The 19,788-nt window shown below is 41.4% G+C and overlaps 1 protein-coding gene and 1 long non-coding RNA gene across 2 annotated transcripts; both read left to right on the forward strand.

Moving 5' to 3' along the window:
* The first annotated feature begins 546 nt into the window (after positions 1-546).
* Positions 547-4,721, forward strand: LOC136748547 (uncharacterized). The gene is made up of 5 exons (XR_010816592.1): positions 547-913; positions 2,129-2,266; positions 2,668-2,736; positions 4,150-4,290; positions 4,392-4,721. It is a non-coding gene; the product is annotated as an uncharacterized LOC136748547 (long non-coding RNA).
* Positions 4,722-6,942: 2,221 nt separating this feature from the next.
* aar2 (AAR2 splicing factor) lies at positions 6,943-9,897 on the forward strand. Its single transcript, XM_066702399.1, has 4 exons — positions 6,943-7,027; positions 7,434-8,198; positions 8,452-8,681; positions 8,802-9,897. The coding sequence occupies exons 2-4, from the start codon at positions 7,436-7,438 to the stop codon at positions 8,967-8,969; spliced, it is 1,161 nt and encodes a 386-aa protein (XP_066558496.1). The 5' UTR covers positions 6,943-7,027; positions 7,434-7,435; the 3' UTR covers positions 8,970-9,897.
* Positions 9,898-19,788: the final 9,891 nt, after the last annotated feature.

Genomic DNA, 19,788 nt, shown 5'->3' on the forward strand with positions numbered 1-19,788 from the left:
AGTGACGCACATTTCAAGTGCAAATCGGTTTAATAACCCGTTTTAAATGTGCTGTATTTACAACCTTAAAAGCTAGCTAAGCATGATTGAAAAAACTAAAACTAAAAAAAACAAAAACATGGTGCTGCAGTTAAGGTCGATGTTAATTTATTTCCATTTTACTCTACATGCGTTATGCTGTGCTAATTGGATATTGATTTCGCAACGTTTTATAACAATGTCATCATAACATCATATAAATCTGTAGATATCCACATTGCAAAGTCGCTAAAGCTGCAGTAGCTCTCTTATTTTTTGGGTAAGGCTCTACAGTATATTCCCAACTGCTTAAGCAATGTATACAAAAGCAAAAACTCTTGTTATGGTGCGTAGTCAGAGTTGAAAGGGAACCAGCAGCAGGGTGTGGGGCTGGTGCAGGCATGAGATGTGGGATCCCCAGCAGCCGCTTTGCGCCTCTCCATGGGGATGTTTACGCACGACGCAGCTCGCATTGACTGCACAAAGGACCTATACATGCTGCTAGAGCCACCCCCCCCCCCCCCCAGAGAAACCGAAAGCATGGATGGTGATTGATCGCGGAAGTTTGCAGGACTTGATCAGACTAGATTGGAAAGCAGAAGCCACCACCGGCTCCCAGCGTAATGACGATCTGGCGAGTCTGCGCTCTGTGCGCACTGAGGCATGAGGTCCGGCGCATCGGCGCTCACACTGCAGACTCCACCGCTCCAGCCGAGCCGTTTATATCCTCACCCAACAGCAACAGCAGGGCTACTGGTCTCCTCACCCCAGGATACGGGACGTGTATGTCTGGGACGGGCTCGGGCTGTAGTTTGACCATGAGCAACATCTGCGGCAGTGGCTGGCTGACACCTGGGATTCGCACATCTGAGGACCATCCAGACGATGATAAATGGTAGGTAAGAGCGATGCGGGGCGATAGCTGTGTAACCGGACAGCCCCGCGTCTGAGACCAGAGACTAACGTGGACCTGCCGTGAGGGACACGCAGACGGACAGGGCAAGAAACAGGGGGCGCAGGCAGCGTGTCGGCTGGGCTGGGGATGGGTGCTGCAGTCCTGTAAGTGCAGTGCGTATTGTCTCACACCAGTGAAACAACAGGGTCACTTCAATTCGGATCTCTAGTTCACCCGACTGCAATACTTTTCTAATCCAGTCCATTTATATCATTTCTATAACTTTTATTTGGAGCTCCATTACTTTCATGAAGACTTGTATTGCATTTATGTTTAGTAGGCGGGGGAACTGGCGCTCTGCAGCCGGCTCCAGTGCGCAATCTGTCAGATTTACAGGTTTATGTTTTGTGGAGACAATTTAAGTGATCGAGAGATTGACTAAGAATTATTTTATTGTCCCCGTGTGACAATGTTCCTCGGAAAGTGTGTAATTAAATAGTTGGCATGCACTCTAAGAGTAGTATATCAGAAATTAACTTCAATACGACATTGAAAACGTTTCCTCCGGCTGTATAAATAAAGAGTTCCCTGGAAGGGAGTTATCTTGTTTAATGGTCACAATTTACGAAAATGGACACCAATTCTTAATGAACTGATGAATCCCACGGATATAACAAGTTATGCATTTACTCTGAGTTAACTGCTGTTAAGTACATGTATATAAGGGTTAAGGAAGTTAGTGGTTAGAGCTCATATATGATTAACTCAGTGGCAGACATATGTTACTCCTGTGGAATTCGTATATTAATAATTCAATAATTAATATATGAATTCATTGTTGTAAAGTGTTAACTGATGTTGACTTAAATCCTATGTGTGAATAAGTGGGGAAAGCATACAATATATACATTCTTATTTATTCAAAGAGTTAAAAAAAAACAAAAAACGTCTTTTCACATGGGTTACTGTATGTGAAAATAATGTGATATATTGTAACAATTGTAAGTTACTGTGGATAAGGGTGTCTGGTAAGCAATATAATAATAACTTAATGTAAAGTGTGATGCAATATTGTTCCAAAATGCAGCCTTTGCATAACTGCTGCTTCTGTGCACATTCAGAAACAAAACTAATATGTATTGATTAAGCAACTCTATTTATACCGGCAGGCAGATCATAGTTTCTTTCCCTCATGTATTCATTCATTTTTTCCAGTGTGTCCCCAGGCCTGTGATCTGTGTCTTAGTGGTAACAGTACTGTTTCTGGACGTCTCAAACAGCCGACAGAAGTGTAACTATACTGAGATCCTCAACACTTACAAAGAGTTGATCGTGACAGAACTTCAGAGCCTGGTATGTACTTTAAGTTTGGCCATGCACAGGGAAAGTAATACATGTGCGTATGTTACTCAAAGGCATCAGGCAAGGTGTCAAAAGTACATCACCTGACCCAATCAGCAAAAATCACAATAACGTAAAGTGGACAGATTATCCTCAGTCTATTCCAGATGCGCACTCTATAGATGATGCAGCATTGTTTCTCTGTTTTCTTATGTATATTTTAAATTATTTTAAATGTGCAATGGTACCCCATTTCTCCTGAAATATCTGCTTCGGTATCAATGCTCTACTGCCCTCTTGAGGGCTGCTGACAGATCACAACTGTACCCAAAATACTGAGGGTATGTGGAGGAGTCTATCCTTCTATATTTCCTAGTGAAATAAACAATGCTTATTTTTACTTTTTACTTTAGAATCTCACAGGCCTGTATGATTCATCAAAAGAAAGGAGGAATCAAAGGGACCAGTGCCCTTCTGTAAAGGTGAAGTTTTTCTCTGCTGTGCCTACTACCATGCAATTTATGTACATATTATTATTATTATTATTATTATTATTATTATTATTATTATTATTTATTTCTTAGCAGATGCCCTTGTCCAGGGTGAAAATATAAGCGCAATACAACGTGCAATAATACAGTGCAATTCAAGGCATAATACATTTTACAAATTCACAATATGCACAAGTGTATATGCATTCATTGATTGGGAAGCATGTTGGTTTTAGCGCCATTCATGTGATTTGGGGTGACACTGAGGAGTAAGTGTGACTTTTCAGTGTAAAAAGATGTATAGAATTTTCAAGAGAGATTTTAATAATTCAATTCTACAAACCAGGCATCATCTTTTATTGATTTTGTGATGTATCCTCTCATCAAGCATTACTAACATTCTGTGTTGGTTTTCTCATTTTTACTTATAGTACTAATCACTCAGTATGGTAGTTAAATTACTGGACCATTACCCATGAAAGACAACTCAGATTTAATTCTAAAATCTGAATTGAATTTGCTTTAGTTGCTGTGCAAGGGAAGTCTTTACTTTAAGTAATAAGTTGACCATCACAATTCCCCAGTACAGGGGAGGTGTTCAGCACCAAGGACAGCACACAGCCTTTGTCTTCTCCAATTCCCACAGCGGTCTAGGTTGACAAAACTGCTACAGCTTTGGGTTCAGTGCCAGATTTCTTTGTTATGACCTCCCCAGTTTAGGAGTTCTGGACAGGTTCTTGGGGATCAGGCACAAAAAAGTAATATATATTCTTTTAAAAATACTTCCAATCATCACAGACCTGCATGGGGGGGACCTGAGGGACTTCATTTGTAAGCTTTTCCAAACACTTAGTTTCAGCACTCCCTTCTATAATGTGTTTGTAGCCTTTACCCCTCGTCGTGAAGGAGTAGACTAGAGTATAATTGTCCTGGAAGCAAGTTGCTCTAGTTGAAGATCGATGGTTTGGCTGTGAATTTTTAAGGAACATTCTTTTTTTCATTCTACTTTGGCTGCTGATCTGTAAGTACAATTGGCTGATCTTATGCAAACATTGTTTTGAATGAACATGGTTCATATGGTTTTCCTGACCTGAAGAGCAAGTAGTGAGTTTTCAAAAATATAACATTATTTTAACCCCATGTGATTTCCATTGCACCATAGCAGCATTTTGGCAACTCTTTTCCAATTAAGTTTTGAAATCCATTTCAGTTTTCTCATGCACTGTGTGTGTATATTTTGGAACTATGCCTTATTTAATATCTGAATTGCACATATATTGTGATCAGTGTATCAGTGTCTAAGGGTTTTATTTTAAAATAATGATTACAATATTGTGCAACCCCCATCCCCTTAATTTCCTAAGCTGAATTCAAATAACATTACAAACTTTTATTTTATTTTAGGTACAGAAGATCTTGAGGTCCATTTACAAAATGACACAACAATTTAAATGCCAAGTCAAAGAAAAGGATTCACGTGGTATATATAACCCTGTGGGCCAGATGGAAATGGTTATAGAAGAGCATTGCAATAACGCTTACCTGGTGAGTTAGTTGAAATCAATATGGAGTATGACTTTTATAAACACACAAATAATGCAAAATAAATTACTTAAATAACATACAAATTATGTTTTCTTTTTCAGCTGACAAGCACAGAAAAGGGTTCTGAATGCATACATAAAAAACACTTTGGGAGGAAAAGAAGAAACAAATGGCAAAAAGAAACCATCAATGCCTTAATACAATGTTGGCAAAAACTGCAAATTGTGTACTCTCCAAAAGAAGAAAAACATAAGCCAAGAAGAATGCCTATCTGAAGAACATTTTCTTTACTGTTTTATGAATATCCAAAAAGGATATAAGTAATTAATGAAAAACACTAGTGGCTATTTGCTTTATTTTTTATAGCTTGACACCATAAGAACTACATGCATATATTTTCTATTATCTGATGGCTTTTGTATATATATATATATATATATATATATAATTTAAATATTTAGATAAAAGATAAATACATTTGGAGGAAGGTTTATGTATTCTGTTTAAAATCATATTTTTAAACCAGAATAATTTCTGCTGCTGTGCATTTTCTAGTGCAGTGAGAGAAGCTGGAATCTGTGATCTCTACCTGGCTTGCCATTCCAGGTCATCCCAAAGGTGTTCTCTGGGATTGGAATGAGCTCTCTTTGCAGGACAAGAAATGTTTTTAAAAGTCTCCTCAAACCTCTGTGTTATACATCCAGCTCTGTGACATGGTGCATTATTGTGTTGCTAGATATACAGACTTTACCAACAGAAAGAAACCTGTACCATTGCATTTAGTGTTATAGTGTCAATACAGCTATACTGCTCTGGAAAAAATTAAGAGACCACTCCCAAGTTCAGAAATCAATGTTCTATTAATTCTTTCCAGAGCTGTATATTAAATTAAACGGGAGTATAACAGTTTATAATAGCCCATTTGTATGTCAGCAATTTAGAAAACAGCACAATTTGATTACAGAGGCATTACTGGAGTTTGTGTTAGTAATGAACTGGAGCCAATGAAGATAATATTTCCTAAGTTCATCTTGAGCCATTATATGCTAATAAAACGAAGAACATATTGTGTTTATTTATTGGAAAGTGTCCAACACCAGGATAATCTAATTAACATTGTTATGCTCCCCTACATCAATATCACAGTACATGATGCCACACATACTGCATATTATACTATAAAATGTTATATATTTATATGGATTAAACCCTCTCTTTACACTATTACACCGTGTAACATTTTTTTGTTGTTGTTGTTCCTGGGTAGTAAGTGTTATTTCCTAATTGCTTATGCCTCAAAAGTATAGAAAATGTCTATTATTCCCCACAGACTTTGCTTTTGTGACCAGGACAGTGATATTTTGAAATGTACTGTTATACTGATTTACGATTATACTACAATTTACAGTATAATCATAAATCTTGAAAAACTACTCACTTCAAAATCATTTGTAGTCATTTTTATATTACTTTAGTATAAATACACGTTAATTTAGATTCATATGTTGTTTTTATCTGACTTTATGTGAACGAAAAGACACACATTCGGCCATTTTCTATACCTTTGAGGCATAAGCAATTAGGAAATAACACTTACTACCCAGGAACAAAAATTGTGTTAGATAGTGTTATGCATTAATGTTTGTATAGTGAAATGGCAATGATGTTTAATAATATAAATATACTATAATTTGTATTTAATGAATGTCTTTCCAGTATATCAGTGCTATTTGTGCTATCTTCATTTTGTTAATTTTAACCATCAAAATATTTTATTAACTGCCTAAAAGCATCCATACATTTAGAATTGACATTTTACTACAAATGTTTTCATAGATTTTGATTGTCAGGGGTCAGGTTTGTTGTTAAATGATCTTCTACATGATAACTGACAGTTAATGTATCAATTGGTGCATAAAGGGAAACTAATGGTGCTTAACATTTGGTGCTTCTATTTAAAATTAATACAAAAAAAAAACGAAGTGCATACAGAAGAATGTATTTCCATCAAAGCCTAGTTAATCACTTAAATGTCATATATGGTCATAGCTGCAGTATTGCAAAATTAACTAATAATACATGAGAACTGCTATTTGTCTATTTTTCTGCAATATGCAATATATTTGCTGTGCTGATTAATAAAGCACTATACCCACCAAACCAGACCAGTTCCAATGTCTAAGTACCTTTAATTCAAGATTTTTATATTGCTGACAAATACATCTTGTATAGCATGTTTTAATGTTGTTGTTTAAGAGGAAAATAATGTTTAATGTTATTCTAGTAGTTTGCATAAAATGCTCAAAATGATGACATTGTTAGAAGTCTGAGCATACACCATTCAAAACCAGCATTTCACTTCTCAGCACTTCACACTACAGCTGCGCATCTGCATAAGCAGGAGCTCACAGAGCTGTAAATCCCTATAAACGAATATTTTGTTTCATATGTGTTTATGCAGGGTTATTGTGTTATATTGTAAATCTTGAAACACAGATTTTTTTTTTGTATTATGGATATTATTACAAGATCAATAAAGATATAATTACATCATCAATATGAAACGTTTATAGCGGACGCGTGTCACGTGCCAGTCCCTCCTGGGAACCTTGTTCTCGCGACTTCAGTTTCCGGAGAGAAAGCGGAAGCGGAAGCGGACGCTCGGACACGCACTTCCGCTCAGACGCGGGTGTTGTTGTGCTGGAGCAGCGCGGTGTGAAGTGCAGCGGCTGTGCAGGTGAGCTCGCTGGTTTAATGGCCTTCTCTACCCAGTTTAACTTCCGCAACAGTACAGACAGACAGACGCCCAAAGATGTATTTCAAAGTAGTTTAAGTAAGATTGTAGGAAATGAAAGGGGGCTTTTTCTATGATTTAAAACTGTACTGGATGTTACTAATTTCGTACGTGATGAATCTGTCTATATTTTAAATGCATAACCTGACAGGTTATTTACATATTAACCTCTAATCTGCTGTGTGAATACAATTTATGTAAAATCTTTATTATGCCTTTGATATTTTAAATGGTAAACGCGCTTTCTGTAGTTTTACATTAAACATAATAATACATGAAGCTTTTTTCTCTTTATGAAACAAATACCACGAGTGTCAGTGTGTGTGCTGATTGTGTGTTGTTCCTGCAGGCATGGCGGGGGTGGAGATGGACCCAGAATTGGCACGCAACCTGTTCGAGGAGGGGGCCACCCTGGTTCTCCTGGGAGTCCCTGAGGGGACCGAGCTGGGCATCGACTACAAAACCTGGCAGGTCGGCCCCCGCTTCCGTGGGGTCAAAATGATCCCGCCGGGGCTGCACTTCCTGCACTGCAGCGCCTCCAACCGGCAGGGCCAGGGAGGGGAGACGGGCCCTCGGACTGGGGTCTTCCTCTGCCTCAAACCCCGGGACGTGTTGTTGGCTCACTGGGACAGCACGGAGGAGGACCTGAACTTCTCGGCCTCGCAGAACGAGGAGGAGGTGGCGCGGGTGCGGGCAGGACTGCGGGACCTGGACCGCTTCCTCGGGCCGTACCCTTACGATGTGCTGCGGAAGTGGGTCTCATTGACCGACCGGGTGACCCAGGAGGTGGTGCAGAACCTGCAGCCCTTGAGTGGCAAGATCTGTGCCTTCGCCGATGTGATCCCCGAGCTGTCCCTGCCCCACACCCAGGACCGGGTGCAGCAGAACCTCCCCCGCAACGACACCGAGTGCCAGAGCATGAAGGAGGGCTTGGAAAGGCTGCCCAAGATGAAGCTGAGAGAGGGCACCGAGCTGCGCTTCTCCGAGATCCCCAAACAGAACTACCCGGAGGGAGCCACACCGGCGCAGATCACGCAGTGCAGCATGGACCTCAGCTACGCCCTCAACTGCCTACTGGAGCGCTACTACAAACAGGACCCCCTGAAGATCCTGGGTGAGCCCTATACTGCAGCGCGCCACCTTATCACCATCTCACACAGATAAAACAGCACCGCTAATTCCTGTTTATGAATGAGACTAAATGAATGCCTTGTTTCTAGCAAAGAATCACCACAGTAATTCTCACTGGCTCTGTTTGTAAGCTTCCCAGAATGCTTGTTTTAGTTTTCTACAGCTTCAGTGATTGGCTGCGTTGGCAGTTGGTTTTGTTATTGACCCTCTTCTCTCATCCTGCTGTGTCTGTTCAGGGGAGCTGCAGTTTGCCTTCGTGTGTTTCCTCATTGGCAATGTGTACGAGGGCTTTGAGCACTGGAAGCAGCTCTTGAACCTGCTGTGCCGCTCTGAGGATGCCATCCAGCGCCAGCGCGACCTCTACCTCAACCTCATCACCGTCCTCTTCCACCAGCTGGGCGAGATCCCCCCAGATTTCTTTGTGGACATCGTGTCCAAAGACAACTTCCTCACCAGCACCTTGCAGGTATGTTCTGCAATAAATATTCATCGCGAGCAAAGGCAACCAATTTAGGGGGAACTAACCATGTAGTTAAAATACAATCGATTAGTTTTCAGTCCCGTAATGTTTCTATTCTGTTTGCAGGAGTTCTTCATGTTCGCCAGCAGCCCCGGTGTGGACCACGGGCTCCGGAAACGGGCTGTCAAGTTCAAAGCCCACCTCACCAAGAAGTTTCGATGGGACTTCGAGATGGACCCCGATGACTGTGCTCCCGTGGTGGTGGAGCTGCCAGAGGGCGTTGTCCAGGACTGACTTTGCCCCCTTTATCGAGTCCCCTCCCAGACAGGACCCTCACAGAGGTGAGCACCTTGACATCTACAGACGGGACGGGAGCTTTCTTTTGCTCGGCCGGCCCTCGATAACATGGTTTTAGTAAAGGTGTCGTATGGAGTTGGGATGGGGAATGTAATTACTTCCAAACCTGGACTTTCGAAAGCAGATGTATCTTGAAGTCAAAGACTGGAATTTATATCATCGTGATGGACTCTCAAGCCCTTTTTCAATTGTTGAATCTGAACAGTTGGTGTAAATCTGGTCCGATGGGGCGGCTGCAGGGTTTTTGTGAAATTCTGAATCTGAAGATCGGGGTGCTGTGAAGAACTGGTCTTAAATAGTTTGTTTTGTTTTTTCTGTGAGAGCTGAACCCACAGCCACACATGGCAATGAAAATCTATTTTGTAGTTTTTTACAGGATGTTTTTAATGGCCATTTTTTAAGCAGTTCATCACAGGACAATAAAAGTAAATTCTTATGGGATGTGAAGTTCCTGAAAAGAGAGGGGTCGTATGCATCTACTATTGTCCAGTTTCCTTCCAGTTCTCAGCCCGTTGAATCCAACACTAATAGAGAATAGTAAAGGAATGCATGTGCAGGATACTGTACACCTGTGCGTCTGCAGTATGAAGCCAGCTGAGATCCGGGCAGGGCTAGCAGAGAATGTAATGAGCAGTGCAGTAAAGTAAAAAATGCACAAAGCTTGCAGGAAAATGGGTTTGATTGAGACATTGTTACTTATTCCAACCCATGATGACCTGTGTTGGCACAAGATTTTACCACCCATAATTGGCTGATTCCAGATTGAAAATATTTTTTTTTATTGTCTCCCTTTACCTGCTAACTGTAAAATCATTAACCTTCAATAACACGCACATTCCCCCTGCAATAAAGGTTTTTTTCTGAACTTTATGGAGCTGATTATTTTCTTCTTTTTATATTCTTGCCTTTCTGTCTCCCCGAGGTTCAGGTCTGTGTAAAACTAGCTATTGCATTTCCTTTGATGTCATACTGAGCATTGTCCTGCAATAAAGCTCTGAGGGCACCGCTGTGCAAAATCGGGTAGGGTAATCATTCATACTGGGGGAAACGAGCGACTGGGGGACCACTTGCTATCATTTTTAAATCTTTGCAATACAAGTAATAATCCTCAGAAAATTAGACTGATCTCATATTTAAATTAATGGTTTTTTTGTCATCCTCTGTGTGAATTTGCAAGGTTTCCCGGTTAAATTGTATTGCACTGGAGGACTGTAAACCTACACTAGATGGCGCACTTAAGCCAGTTGTCTCTCAAATAAAGTACTAGAAAAAATAAATGAAAACGCACTGTACGTTGCCAGACAGATGGAAAACCAAAAATATAAATTGCATTTTTTTTTTTATTCCACACAGCCTTGTTGTAAATCTGTGCTTAAAATCTGAATCCTACTTTTTGTTTTGTTTTTAAATATGTAGATGCAAACAAACGATAACCCCAAAATACTAACCCCAGAAAATACTGAATGCATTTATTGGAAGGTTCCCAATGCGAAACATCAATTATATATTTATGTGTGTTTACTATGTGAATCAATTTACAGAGGAAAGAACTGGAATTTGTTATCCTTGACTGACATCAAGACGTTTCTTTTTTTCGTCTTTGTCCTGCAAGTCTTTACCTTTGAATCGAGTGCTTTATCATGCCTATCATGTCTGCTTTAGAAAGTCTTTCTCCAGGCTTTTCCTGACATTGTCTGCCTTTCTGATCGCTCTTGAAAACCAGCTTTTCTGAGGGACTCGGGGAAGACTCCCTGCTGTTTAACAGAAGTGAAAGTCTGTTCTTCTGAACTACTCTCTTTTCCGAAGATTTAAAAATGCTTACAGTGGTGTTCTTCCTGCAGGGGCGTACTTAATTCCTGTCTATTAAGTTAATAAAGTCAGACATTCCCCCTGTAGGATATGCAGCCTGCTTTAGTGACATGATTGGATAACTTGATTGCTGTGGCGGCATTCTTTTAATCTATGAAAAATGCATGTATTTGCCTTCATAGAGCACTGAGACATGCTAACCCCTAGCTTATGTAACATTTCTGCCTAGAATCGCAACTTGCGTTCCCAGCTCCCCCTGTAATTACTGTAGACTAGGAAACAGGACAGTTTCTGCTTATTCTTTAGCGGTCTCTATAATAATTAAAAAAAAAATAAGGGTAATTAACATGTAAAGTGTGTGAAAGTGTTTCCCTAAATTAATTTAGTTGATTAATCACTTGGAGTCGAAGCCAAGACCCGTACAATCCCAGTGATTTATGTTGGACTGCGTTCTACATGAAGACTGAAATGAATGCAAAAGTGCAATAAGTTCTATATTGTTTTCCCACAGCCTTGCCTTTGATATACATCGGCATAATAGCCAAGATTTGATCAATAACACATCTTGTTCTATTAAGCCGGGCCTTTTGGAATGAATGATGCAAATGAGTTGCAGGGCTATAAGCGGCAAAACTGGGCTTTTGATTATGTGTGCTAAGAAGGAACACGAAAACAAATTCAAGCAAGTTGTGCCTTTCCCATTTCCCCCCGTTGTTTGCAAGTACTCATTTTATACATATATAAAGAAATGCATCTGAGCTATTTGAGCTTTGTGAAATTGTGAGGTTCAACTCTCTTACTACAGTGTCAGGTCTGTTCAGCTTGTTTGGTAACCTGAAACAGGACTTCTTTAGCTGTGGATAGGGTTTTACTTTACCTTACTGCCTCCTACTGTTTCTAATTAGTGCAGTAGACCAGCGTAACACCGACAAGAACTCTACCCTACATGATCTGAAAGCCTTCATGCAAAATTTTACTACACTTGATCAGCTCAGTGGATGTCAGGTTTGTAAACAGTTACAAATCATCGAGAATTGTCATTAAATCACTGTTTATGAGGCACGGATGGAAATCTGCTTTCTGGTGCCTTAAGAAGTTGAGCAGAATGAAGCACTTGTGTGGCCTTAAAGTACTGAAAGCTAATGACATTTGAGCACATGAGGTTACAATAACTTTAGATGGAAACCCTGACTAATTACTTCCACGTTTTTACACAAAGGACAATATTGTTCGTTGAACATTATCTAAAAGAATGAAAAAGAAATTAAAACTCCTCAGATTTGAATCGACAGTAAAGGAACCCTAAGGGAAAATGATTTAGTTTTCATAGTGAAAGAGAAAGACGGACCAATTGGAGTTACACAACAAAAAGGAAATAAGAGTGAACTGGTCAATTGACTCGTCAGACTGGAGTCTCGGCACTTGCTGTCTTGATTTGGCGTGACTTTTTTTCTCCATGGACCACACATAAATAGTACAATTCAACAAAACGCCGTAAACACAATCCGTTGCCAATAGCAAAATGTTTATCCCCAAAATAGCCAGTATCCCACTCTGGACAACAACATAGACTGAAACCATACCCTGTCCACAATGAAATGCAGGCCTAAGTGAACTGCATCTAACAAACAGATTTTACTTTCCCTTACAGCACAGACTGAGAGCCTACAATGAGCCATCTTCCACAAAGCTCCAACACAGATAGCGTGTGACAGGCGAAGCATTGCTCGACAATAAATGCGGCCTTAAAAAAAGAAAAGGAAAACATTTTGAAAGCATCACTCATCCCCGATGTCTATTGGGCTCGGGGATTCAGACAGGTGGATTAGCCACGCAATCAGTCACGGTGCTGACACAGTAAATCCCTGTTGTTGTCTGTACTCTCGCCCCCGTCGGCACTCAGAAACTACACTCGACTTCAGGTCTGGGCTGCTGTACTCCACAGCACATCTTTCTCAGTGTGCATGTTTTTTCATGCCGCCCAGCTGTAATTACTTTCACAGAGCTGCGGCTGTGAAATCTGTGAGCTTTACTGATGCATGAAATGGCCCGACTCCCTTGTAAGCATTCAAAGTCCAAACATCCAGAACCCTACAATTCAGTTCAAATTCGACCACTTGGAGAAAAAGAAGCCCTTTAAAATGAACCCAATTTCCTCAGTAAATGATCGAAATTCCTGATCAATTAAATAACGGTTCAGTTTTCACACCAATGGAGTGAGATGTATTGCAGTAACTCCATATTTATATAAAATTGCTTCCACAACATACTTAATATGTATTTTATCTCATTTTCTGCCATCCCAAACTAGAGCCAACTCTTTAAATCGGGTCTGTACAATCCTAATATTAAAATGCTGACAAATCATTCACCCCAATGGATTTTTTCCCAAGGAGGACTGTCGATACGATAAGCTACGTTTGGCTTTGGTCCTGCATGTTAACAATTCCCCACTCTATATAACACTCTCTTTTTTGGGGATGAAATAATTCTAGTTCCTCGATTGCAGCTGATGGTGGTGTTATCATTAATTCCAGTTTTCATCAATTACATGTAATCACCGGCCACGGGGCGAACTGGCTGCCAAAGCAAATAACTGTCCAGTCTCTGCAAAAGCAGCCCTGCAAAATCAGGAGATTTAAAGAAACGCACCGTCTGGGACGCAAGCAGCGCATGTGGGGACGGGATAAACAGAGCAAATTTAAAAGCAAATCTAATTAACGGAGTGGTTTTCTGTGTGGAATCTTAAAAAAAGCCTCTATCACAGTGTTACGGTCGATATGGCCATTACCTACACTGATGAGCAATTAGTTTAAATTAAAGTAACTTTGCAAAGCCTGGTGACTGTAATTGAAATTAATGGCTTGTCAGTAGGCGGGTCTTTTTAATGGCCCGTATCCCTGCAGTATACGGCTCGGGTTTATGCCTGCTTGTGGGGCTACAAACCCTGCTGTGTAAATAAGGTGTTTTTTATGATGCATTGCAAAAAGCTCTTTTGTATATGGTGGACTTCTTCAGAGGTACTGACCTCTCTGGGGTTTGGGGAGTTTTATCTTCCAGTCTGTTCACATGGGTTAAAAAGAAAAGTGCAGCATTCTAAGCCTATTTATTAACACTCTGTCAACATGCTCATTTTCTATGCACAGGAGATAAAGTATGAATAAGCACACAGATTGCTTTAATGACGTTAGATTCTTGTTCATTTACTGAACTGAACAGATGATAAATGAATCATGATTTTTTAAATTTATGACCTCCTCATTAGTGCGTTTTTATGTTCTGCAAGAGTTCATAAATATAGTGTAAAATCCCTGCAGGTTTTACTTCACTTTGGGGGCAGTATTTTTACAGAAACTAATTTGAAACTGCTGAGTATCTGGAGACGTTGTCAACACTGTGAACCGTTCTGTGGAGCTTCCCCGGGAATCCAGAAGGTCCTGATATCTCTCCACGCTAGATGTGAAACAAACACGTGTTGAATTCCCAGATTGATCGTTTCAGCTTTGCAAAATCCATAAATTACGGGTTACTCTTGTGAGTAAGGCCCGCTCTTTTATACCACACTGATCACTTGCAAATCTTGTTCGAGTCTTAGCAGAACCGCAGGCAATTTGCTGTCCTTTGAAACCACGTGTGCTCCTGCCTCTGTATTTGTTTTGAGTGAGGCTCAGCTCGCAGGAGAAAATAAGATTTCATTGTAGCGTTTGGGGAGGCTGCACTCTGACTCTCTGATAGGCAAACAAGGACTGGAGTGAGTGAGCGGAGATGGGGGCGGCGGTTGTATGTGTTGGCGATGGTTTGTTTCAGGGCCTGGAGCCGCTGTGTATACACACTACCGTCAACAGCTGCTCGGAGCGGGCCGGCCTGTTTATTGGAGGAACGAGACCCACGGGAGGGGGGGATTTGTCAAAACACACAGAGCTTTGTCTTTGCCTCTCACAGCTGGCGAGCCGGCTTGAGTTTCAACAAGTGCCTGCCCCCTGGCCTTAGCACCTCGGCCATCTTAGCGAAGCCACTTTCCCAGCCCCGCTTTGCCGCTGACCTGTGCTCTATTGAGAACGTGTTCATATCTTTCTCATGCTCCTACTACATCAGCACGGGGCCCAAGGGGAAACCTGCTACTGGGGAAAGGGCGAGCCCAGCCCAGCGCTGGCATTATGACAGGGGGCTGAGCTCTTTCTGCTCGGTATGTTATGGGTATGTGGTGATATGAGTAGAATATCCCACCCTGCTGTATTTCATAGGAGTGACTGGAGGGGGCCCAGCTCTCTCCCCTGCCAGTCCCAGGTGTCTTTGCCTCTTGTGTTTAGTTTATTTCAGTCCTGTTTAATGTCATGTCCCACCAACGTGTGAATATAGAATTGGGTGAAAAATTATGAATTTGCTTTGTTAATTTATTATAACAGGTTCTCTGACTGCTTTGTGCAGTCTTTGGTCTTATTGGTAGTGCATATCACTGCTTTGTAAGCACTGAGAGGTATGAAAGTAATTTGGCAGACATCCCAATGTTTATTGGTTCACACCAGAGAGATATAATCTTGATTGGGTGTTTTAGAATCTCAGGAGACCCAGAACAGCGGGGACCTGTCAGTATATGATATGAAACAGGGGAGCCCACGAGGAGAATTTTTCAAGCCGTAATTGAGCTTTGATTGTTCTCTTCTCACCAGAGAGGTTCTGGAACTGTGATGACATCACAGAAGGGAACCCTGTCTCACCCTACAGAAACATCATGAAGGCTCTTTCTGAGTGTACAATGTGGCATATTTCACACAAGACCAATTCCGTATGTTCTCTTTAATAAACAATAACAGAACCTAAACTTTAACACCTGATAGACACCTACTAAGCAATCATTTTTCAAGATCAAATATTTCTTAAAGCACTAACATAGCAAGATATAATGGGTCCTAAAAGTCCTAAAAGACTGTATTCTAGAGGCCACACTGCATTTCTCTGACTATAATAAGCAGCAAAAGAAATGGTATGTTTCCCACTTGATGAAACAACTCTTTTAAAACCAGGAAACTGGATTACCACTAATTAAAAAGCACTTACACAAGTCCTATAGTTTTATATAAATTAGCCTTTGAAAACGGAAGTTTATGAAACAGCTGCCAGGTTGGGCCTGGCCTCTGGCTTCAGAGAGCAGAGAGGGGATAAGCAGAGTGCTCTGCGTTGTGGCCTGAGAGGAGGCTGTGGAAGGAGGTTTATTTTGGTTTGATAGAGAGCCACTTGGGATTCTCTGCCCCATCTTGAATGAGTTTATTTGGAAATGCAGAATGAACAAGTGTTTCTGCTTACATTTGGGAGGTGAGGTTAAACAGCCTGGAGAGGAGAGGTGAGGATTAAATGGAGGTGCCGCGGCTGTCTGTTCAGGAGTGATCATCCCTACCTGCGCTGTCAGGCCTTGTTACCAACTGCAACTACTCACCTGTGAAATGGCTGTAGTTTTTTTTTTTTTTTTCTGCTATATTACATTTCATAGTGCTGTGTTTATTTCTTTTTGTTTTGTTTGCTGTTTTATACAGGAATCACAATTTTGAAATGGCTTGATGGTGATGAGGAATTGAATTAAGCGAATTCACCACCTCTCCATCTCTCCCTTTCTCCCTTCCCACCTCTCGCACACTTGTACAGGTAGCAGCCCATCTGCCTGCCATGCTGGTTGCTCTTTGCTTTGGCACTTTTCCTTAAACTCTGGCAGACCTTGTCATCAGTGAGAGATCTGAGAGATGAGTAGCTGGAATTTATTTCCCCCTGTTTTTCCTGAAAAAAACAAGAAAGAAGAAGAAAGAAATGCTGAGCCGTTCCCTTGTGGGTAAGAGATTGACCATGGATACTCCTGAAGATCCTGATATGAAACCTCTAGGAATAGATTAAAGTCAATGTACCTTCCACAATGTTGTGGCTTTCTCATGATTCTTCAACATATCCAGTTTTTTCGGTTGATATTTGATGCAAATGGCTTAGAATATACTCACCTAAACTGAAATAAACTACGCAGATTAAAAACACAGATTGTTTTTGTATTGGGAATCAAGCAAGAAATGTTTTGAAGATTTTATGGCTTCTGGGATCGATAAAACAACTGTCATTCTCTCTTAAAATGCAGACAGATCTGCAAGTTGTTGTGTATGGTCTGAAAGCACAGCGCTGAAGGTAGAAGAAAGACAAAGGGTTGATGAGAGCAATGTCAAGTGTCTGTAAACCAACCCTTTGAAGTTTTTGAAAACAGTGCGGAGGTGTTTACGTTCCTTGGTGATATTATTACAGTGGCCCCCCGCCCTTTATTTCCCGATGGTACAGTAAAGGCGTTTCGGAGAACGATTAATGATCCGTTCCACCTTTTCTCAACTGTGACTGCAAAGGGAATCGATCCTCCGAGAGGCAGCTCGTATGATGGGATTGAAATGTACAGATGGTAGCTCTCTTATTCCGTTATTCCCTCTAAACTCTTGCTTTTCACTCGTTCACTGGTGTGAAGCTGGAACCTGCGACGTGCCAATAGTCAATCTGTGGCAGGTGTGCAGAGTGACCAGCTGTTAATCATATCCCTTTGTGGGAACAGTGATTTATCACAGGCGATGGGAGTTTTTTACATTTTATTGTTATATATAACAGTAAATTTCAGCACTTCTGGTTCAAAATAAGTGTGTGTCAGTTTATGGCGTGACTTCCCTGACAACTGCAAGTGCTCTGGGAGAGAGCTGAGTGAGTGGACTTATCCCCATGAAAAACAGTTAATTTGAGAAATATTTCTAGCTTTTAAATTTAAGTTTTTTTTTTTCTTTTTAATAGGAATTACTTTTTCTTTTATATCCTGCCAAGTTGGAATCAGCCATTGTTAATCCACTTAGCTCACTGCTATGACCTTTGTACTGGCATGGGTGAGATGAAAAAACGTTGGGTTGTGGATGCAACCATACCAGTCAACATTTGGGTAACAAAATCTGGGGGACCTCTGATTGGAGGGAGGGGGGGGGTTGCGGTTTGGGCTCCGTCCGCCCCTCCCTTAGTGATGAAGGTCAGAATGGCTGGTGTGCCCGTCTGTGCCTCCGCTGCGTGATTGTGCCGTTGTGATTTAATGTGCTGGGTAATGTCATTTTTCCCATAATGTCCGATATTAAAAACAGTGCGACACACTTTGCAAAAGGCGTGGGCATTGTTGATATGGCTTCGAGATATGAAGTTAAATTCTTCCATCCAGCTGTTGTTACATTTACATGTATATTTTGTTTTTTTCACCGGAGCACCACCTGAGTCTTCTCCTCCCATTTCTACCAGTGATGCTTGATTCAACTTGCCTCTACTACCTGCACAGATATCAACAGCGCAACTGGGTTGTAGGTTGCCAGGTTGAGGTCACAAATGGGTTGAAATTTGTATGATGTGACAATTGTGTGAGCAGGATGCGTTTCATACAAGATCTGGCAACTGGACACCCTTGGAATAATATATCGATGTCATTATTTATATAACGAGGTTTGGCCATACAAATTACGTGAGTTTCCCGGGAGAAATAACAAAACGGGAGGGGGGCAGGAGATGGGTGTGAAATACGGGAGACTCCCGGTAAAAACGGGAGTGTTGACAGGTATGGATGCAACCTTGGTTATTTGAAATGGAGAACAGTTCCTCCAGTCACCGATTGGCCCCTGTGTACAGTCAGTCACTTGACCTGCCCCCTGCTTCAACCCAACTATACAGCACACAAGAGAAATGCCCAGTCATATAATGCCAATAGAGCAAGTCGGGGGAACTGTTTCTCCATTTCAGATAACCAAGTAACCCAACGTTATCTTTCAATTCTGAAACAGTTACCCCAGAGGGTGTCTACCCACTTTGTCACGAGAGAGGACTCATCTGTAGAGACACCAGCACAATGGACGACACAATGAAACAGTGGAACTACACACCCAAAGAACTCTCAAAAAATGTCACAACATAAAGAGCCCCTTTCAAAAAATGAGAGGCCGGGAAATGAGATCCGTCTGACTCACCGTCAATCTGAGCAGAAATCACTGCCAGATAGAGCTTGAGCGTGCATGCCCGCTTGTCCGTGTCCTGCAAATCCTGTAGGAATTGGAGAATGACAGCTATTGGGCAAGAGATAGGGTCTGAGATAGGGTCACTGTGCCAACATCATGATTGAAATAGCTGCCAGCGGTAGGTGTACTGAGACTGTGAGTCCTGGCACCCTGCCTGGTAGAGACCACTGCGTCTGACAACCGTAGCGCTGAGAGACTGTCCCTTTCAGAGGCCAGAGCTGGAATACAGCTGCGTTCAGGTGCCACAGTGCACCCTCCCCCTGAGACAGCAGGTCCTCTCTAAGTGGGATCTACCAAAGTTCTCCATCAAGAAGCAGGATCAGCACCAAAAACCATAGCCTCCAGGGACACCAGGATCGCAGACACGCTCTCGGACTAGACCCTCTCTAAGAAGGCCCGGGAGAAGAGGAACTGTAGCAAAAAGCGGCTCTTGGCCATTAATACTGGTGGACCTCAATCTCTAACCACGCCCACTTTTGAAATTGTTGTTTGAATAATAACATGATAATTAAATGGAATTCAAGCCGTAGGAGAATCACTTGTGACTGAGTTTTAGGCTATAAGAGACTAGCCTACTGAGACCAGTGCAGCTAGTAGCCCACAAACCGCTGCGGTTGCCTACATTTAGAAGATGGATTTCCTTTATCCTATAACCCAAGTGTCCCCCACAAGAAGGGCACAAGGATAAACTAGTCTAAAAATAGCCTACTCCAATTTATACGTATTTTCACAACAATGAGCCGGATATGTTTTACAAGAAATAGGATCAGCCATCTAAAGAAAGAGGATTGCATCCTCTTTTCAGTTTATTCTTGTTTTGTGTTTCTTAGCCCATTCTGAAATGTGTTTCAAATCTCTTACCCCTGTGTTAGTCCGTTATCTCCTGCTAATGATGA

Source organism: Amia ocellicauda, chromosome 4, assembly GCF_036373705.1.
Source record: "Amia ocellicauda isolate fAmiCal2 chromosome 4, fAmiCal2.hap1, whole genome shotgun sequence".
NCBI lineage: Eukaryota > Metazoa > Chordata > Actinopteri > Amiiformes > Amiidae > Amia > Amia ocellicauda.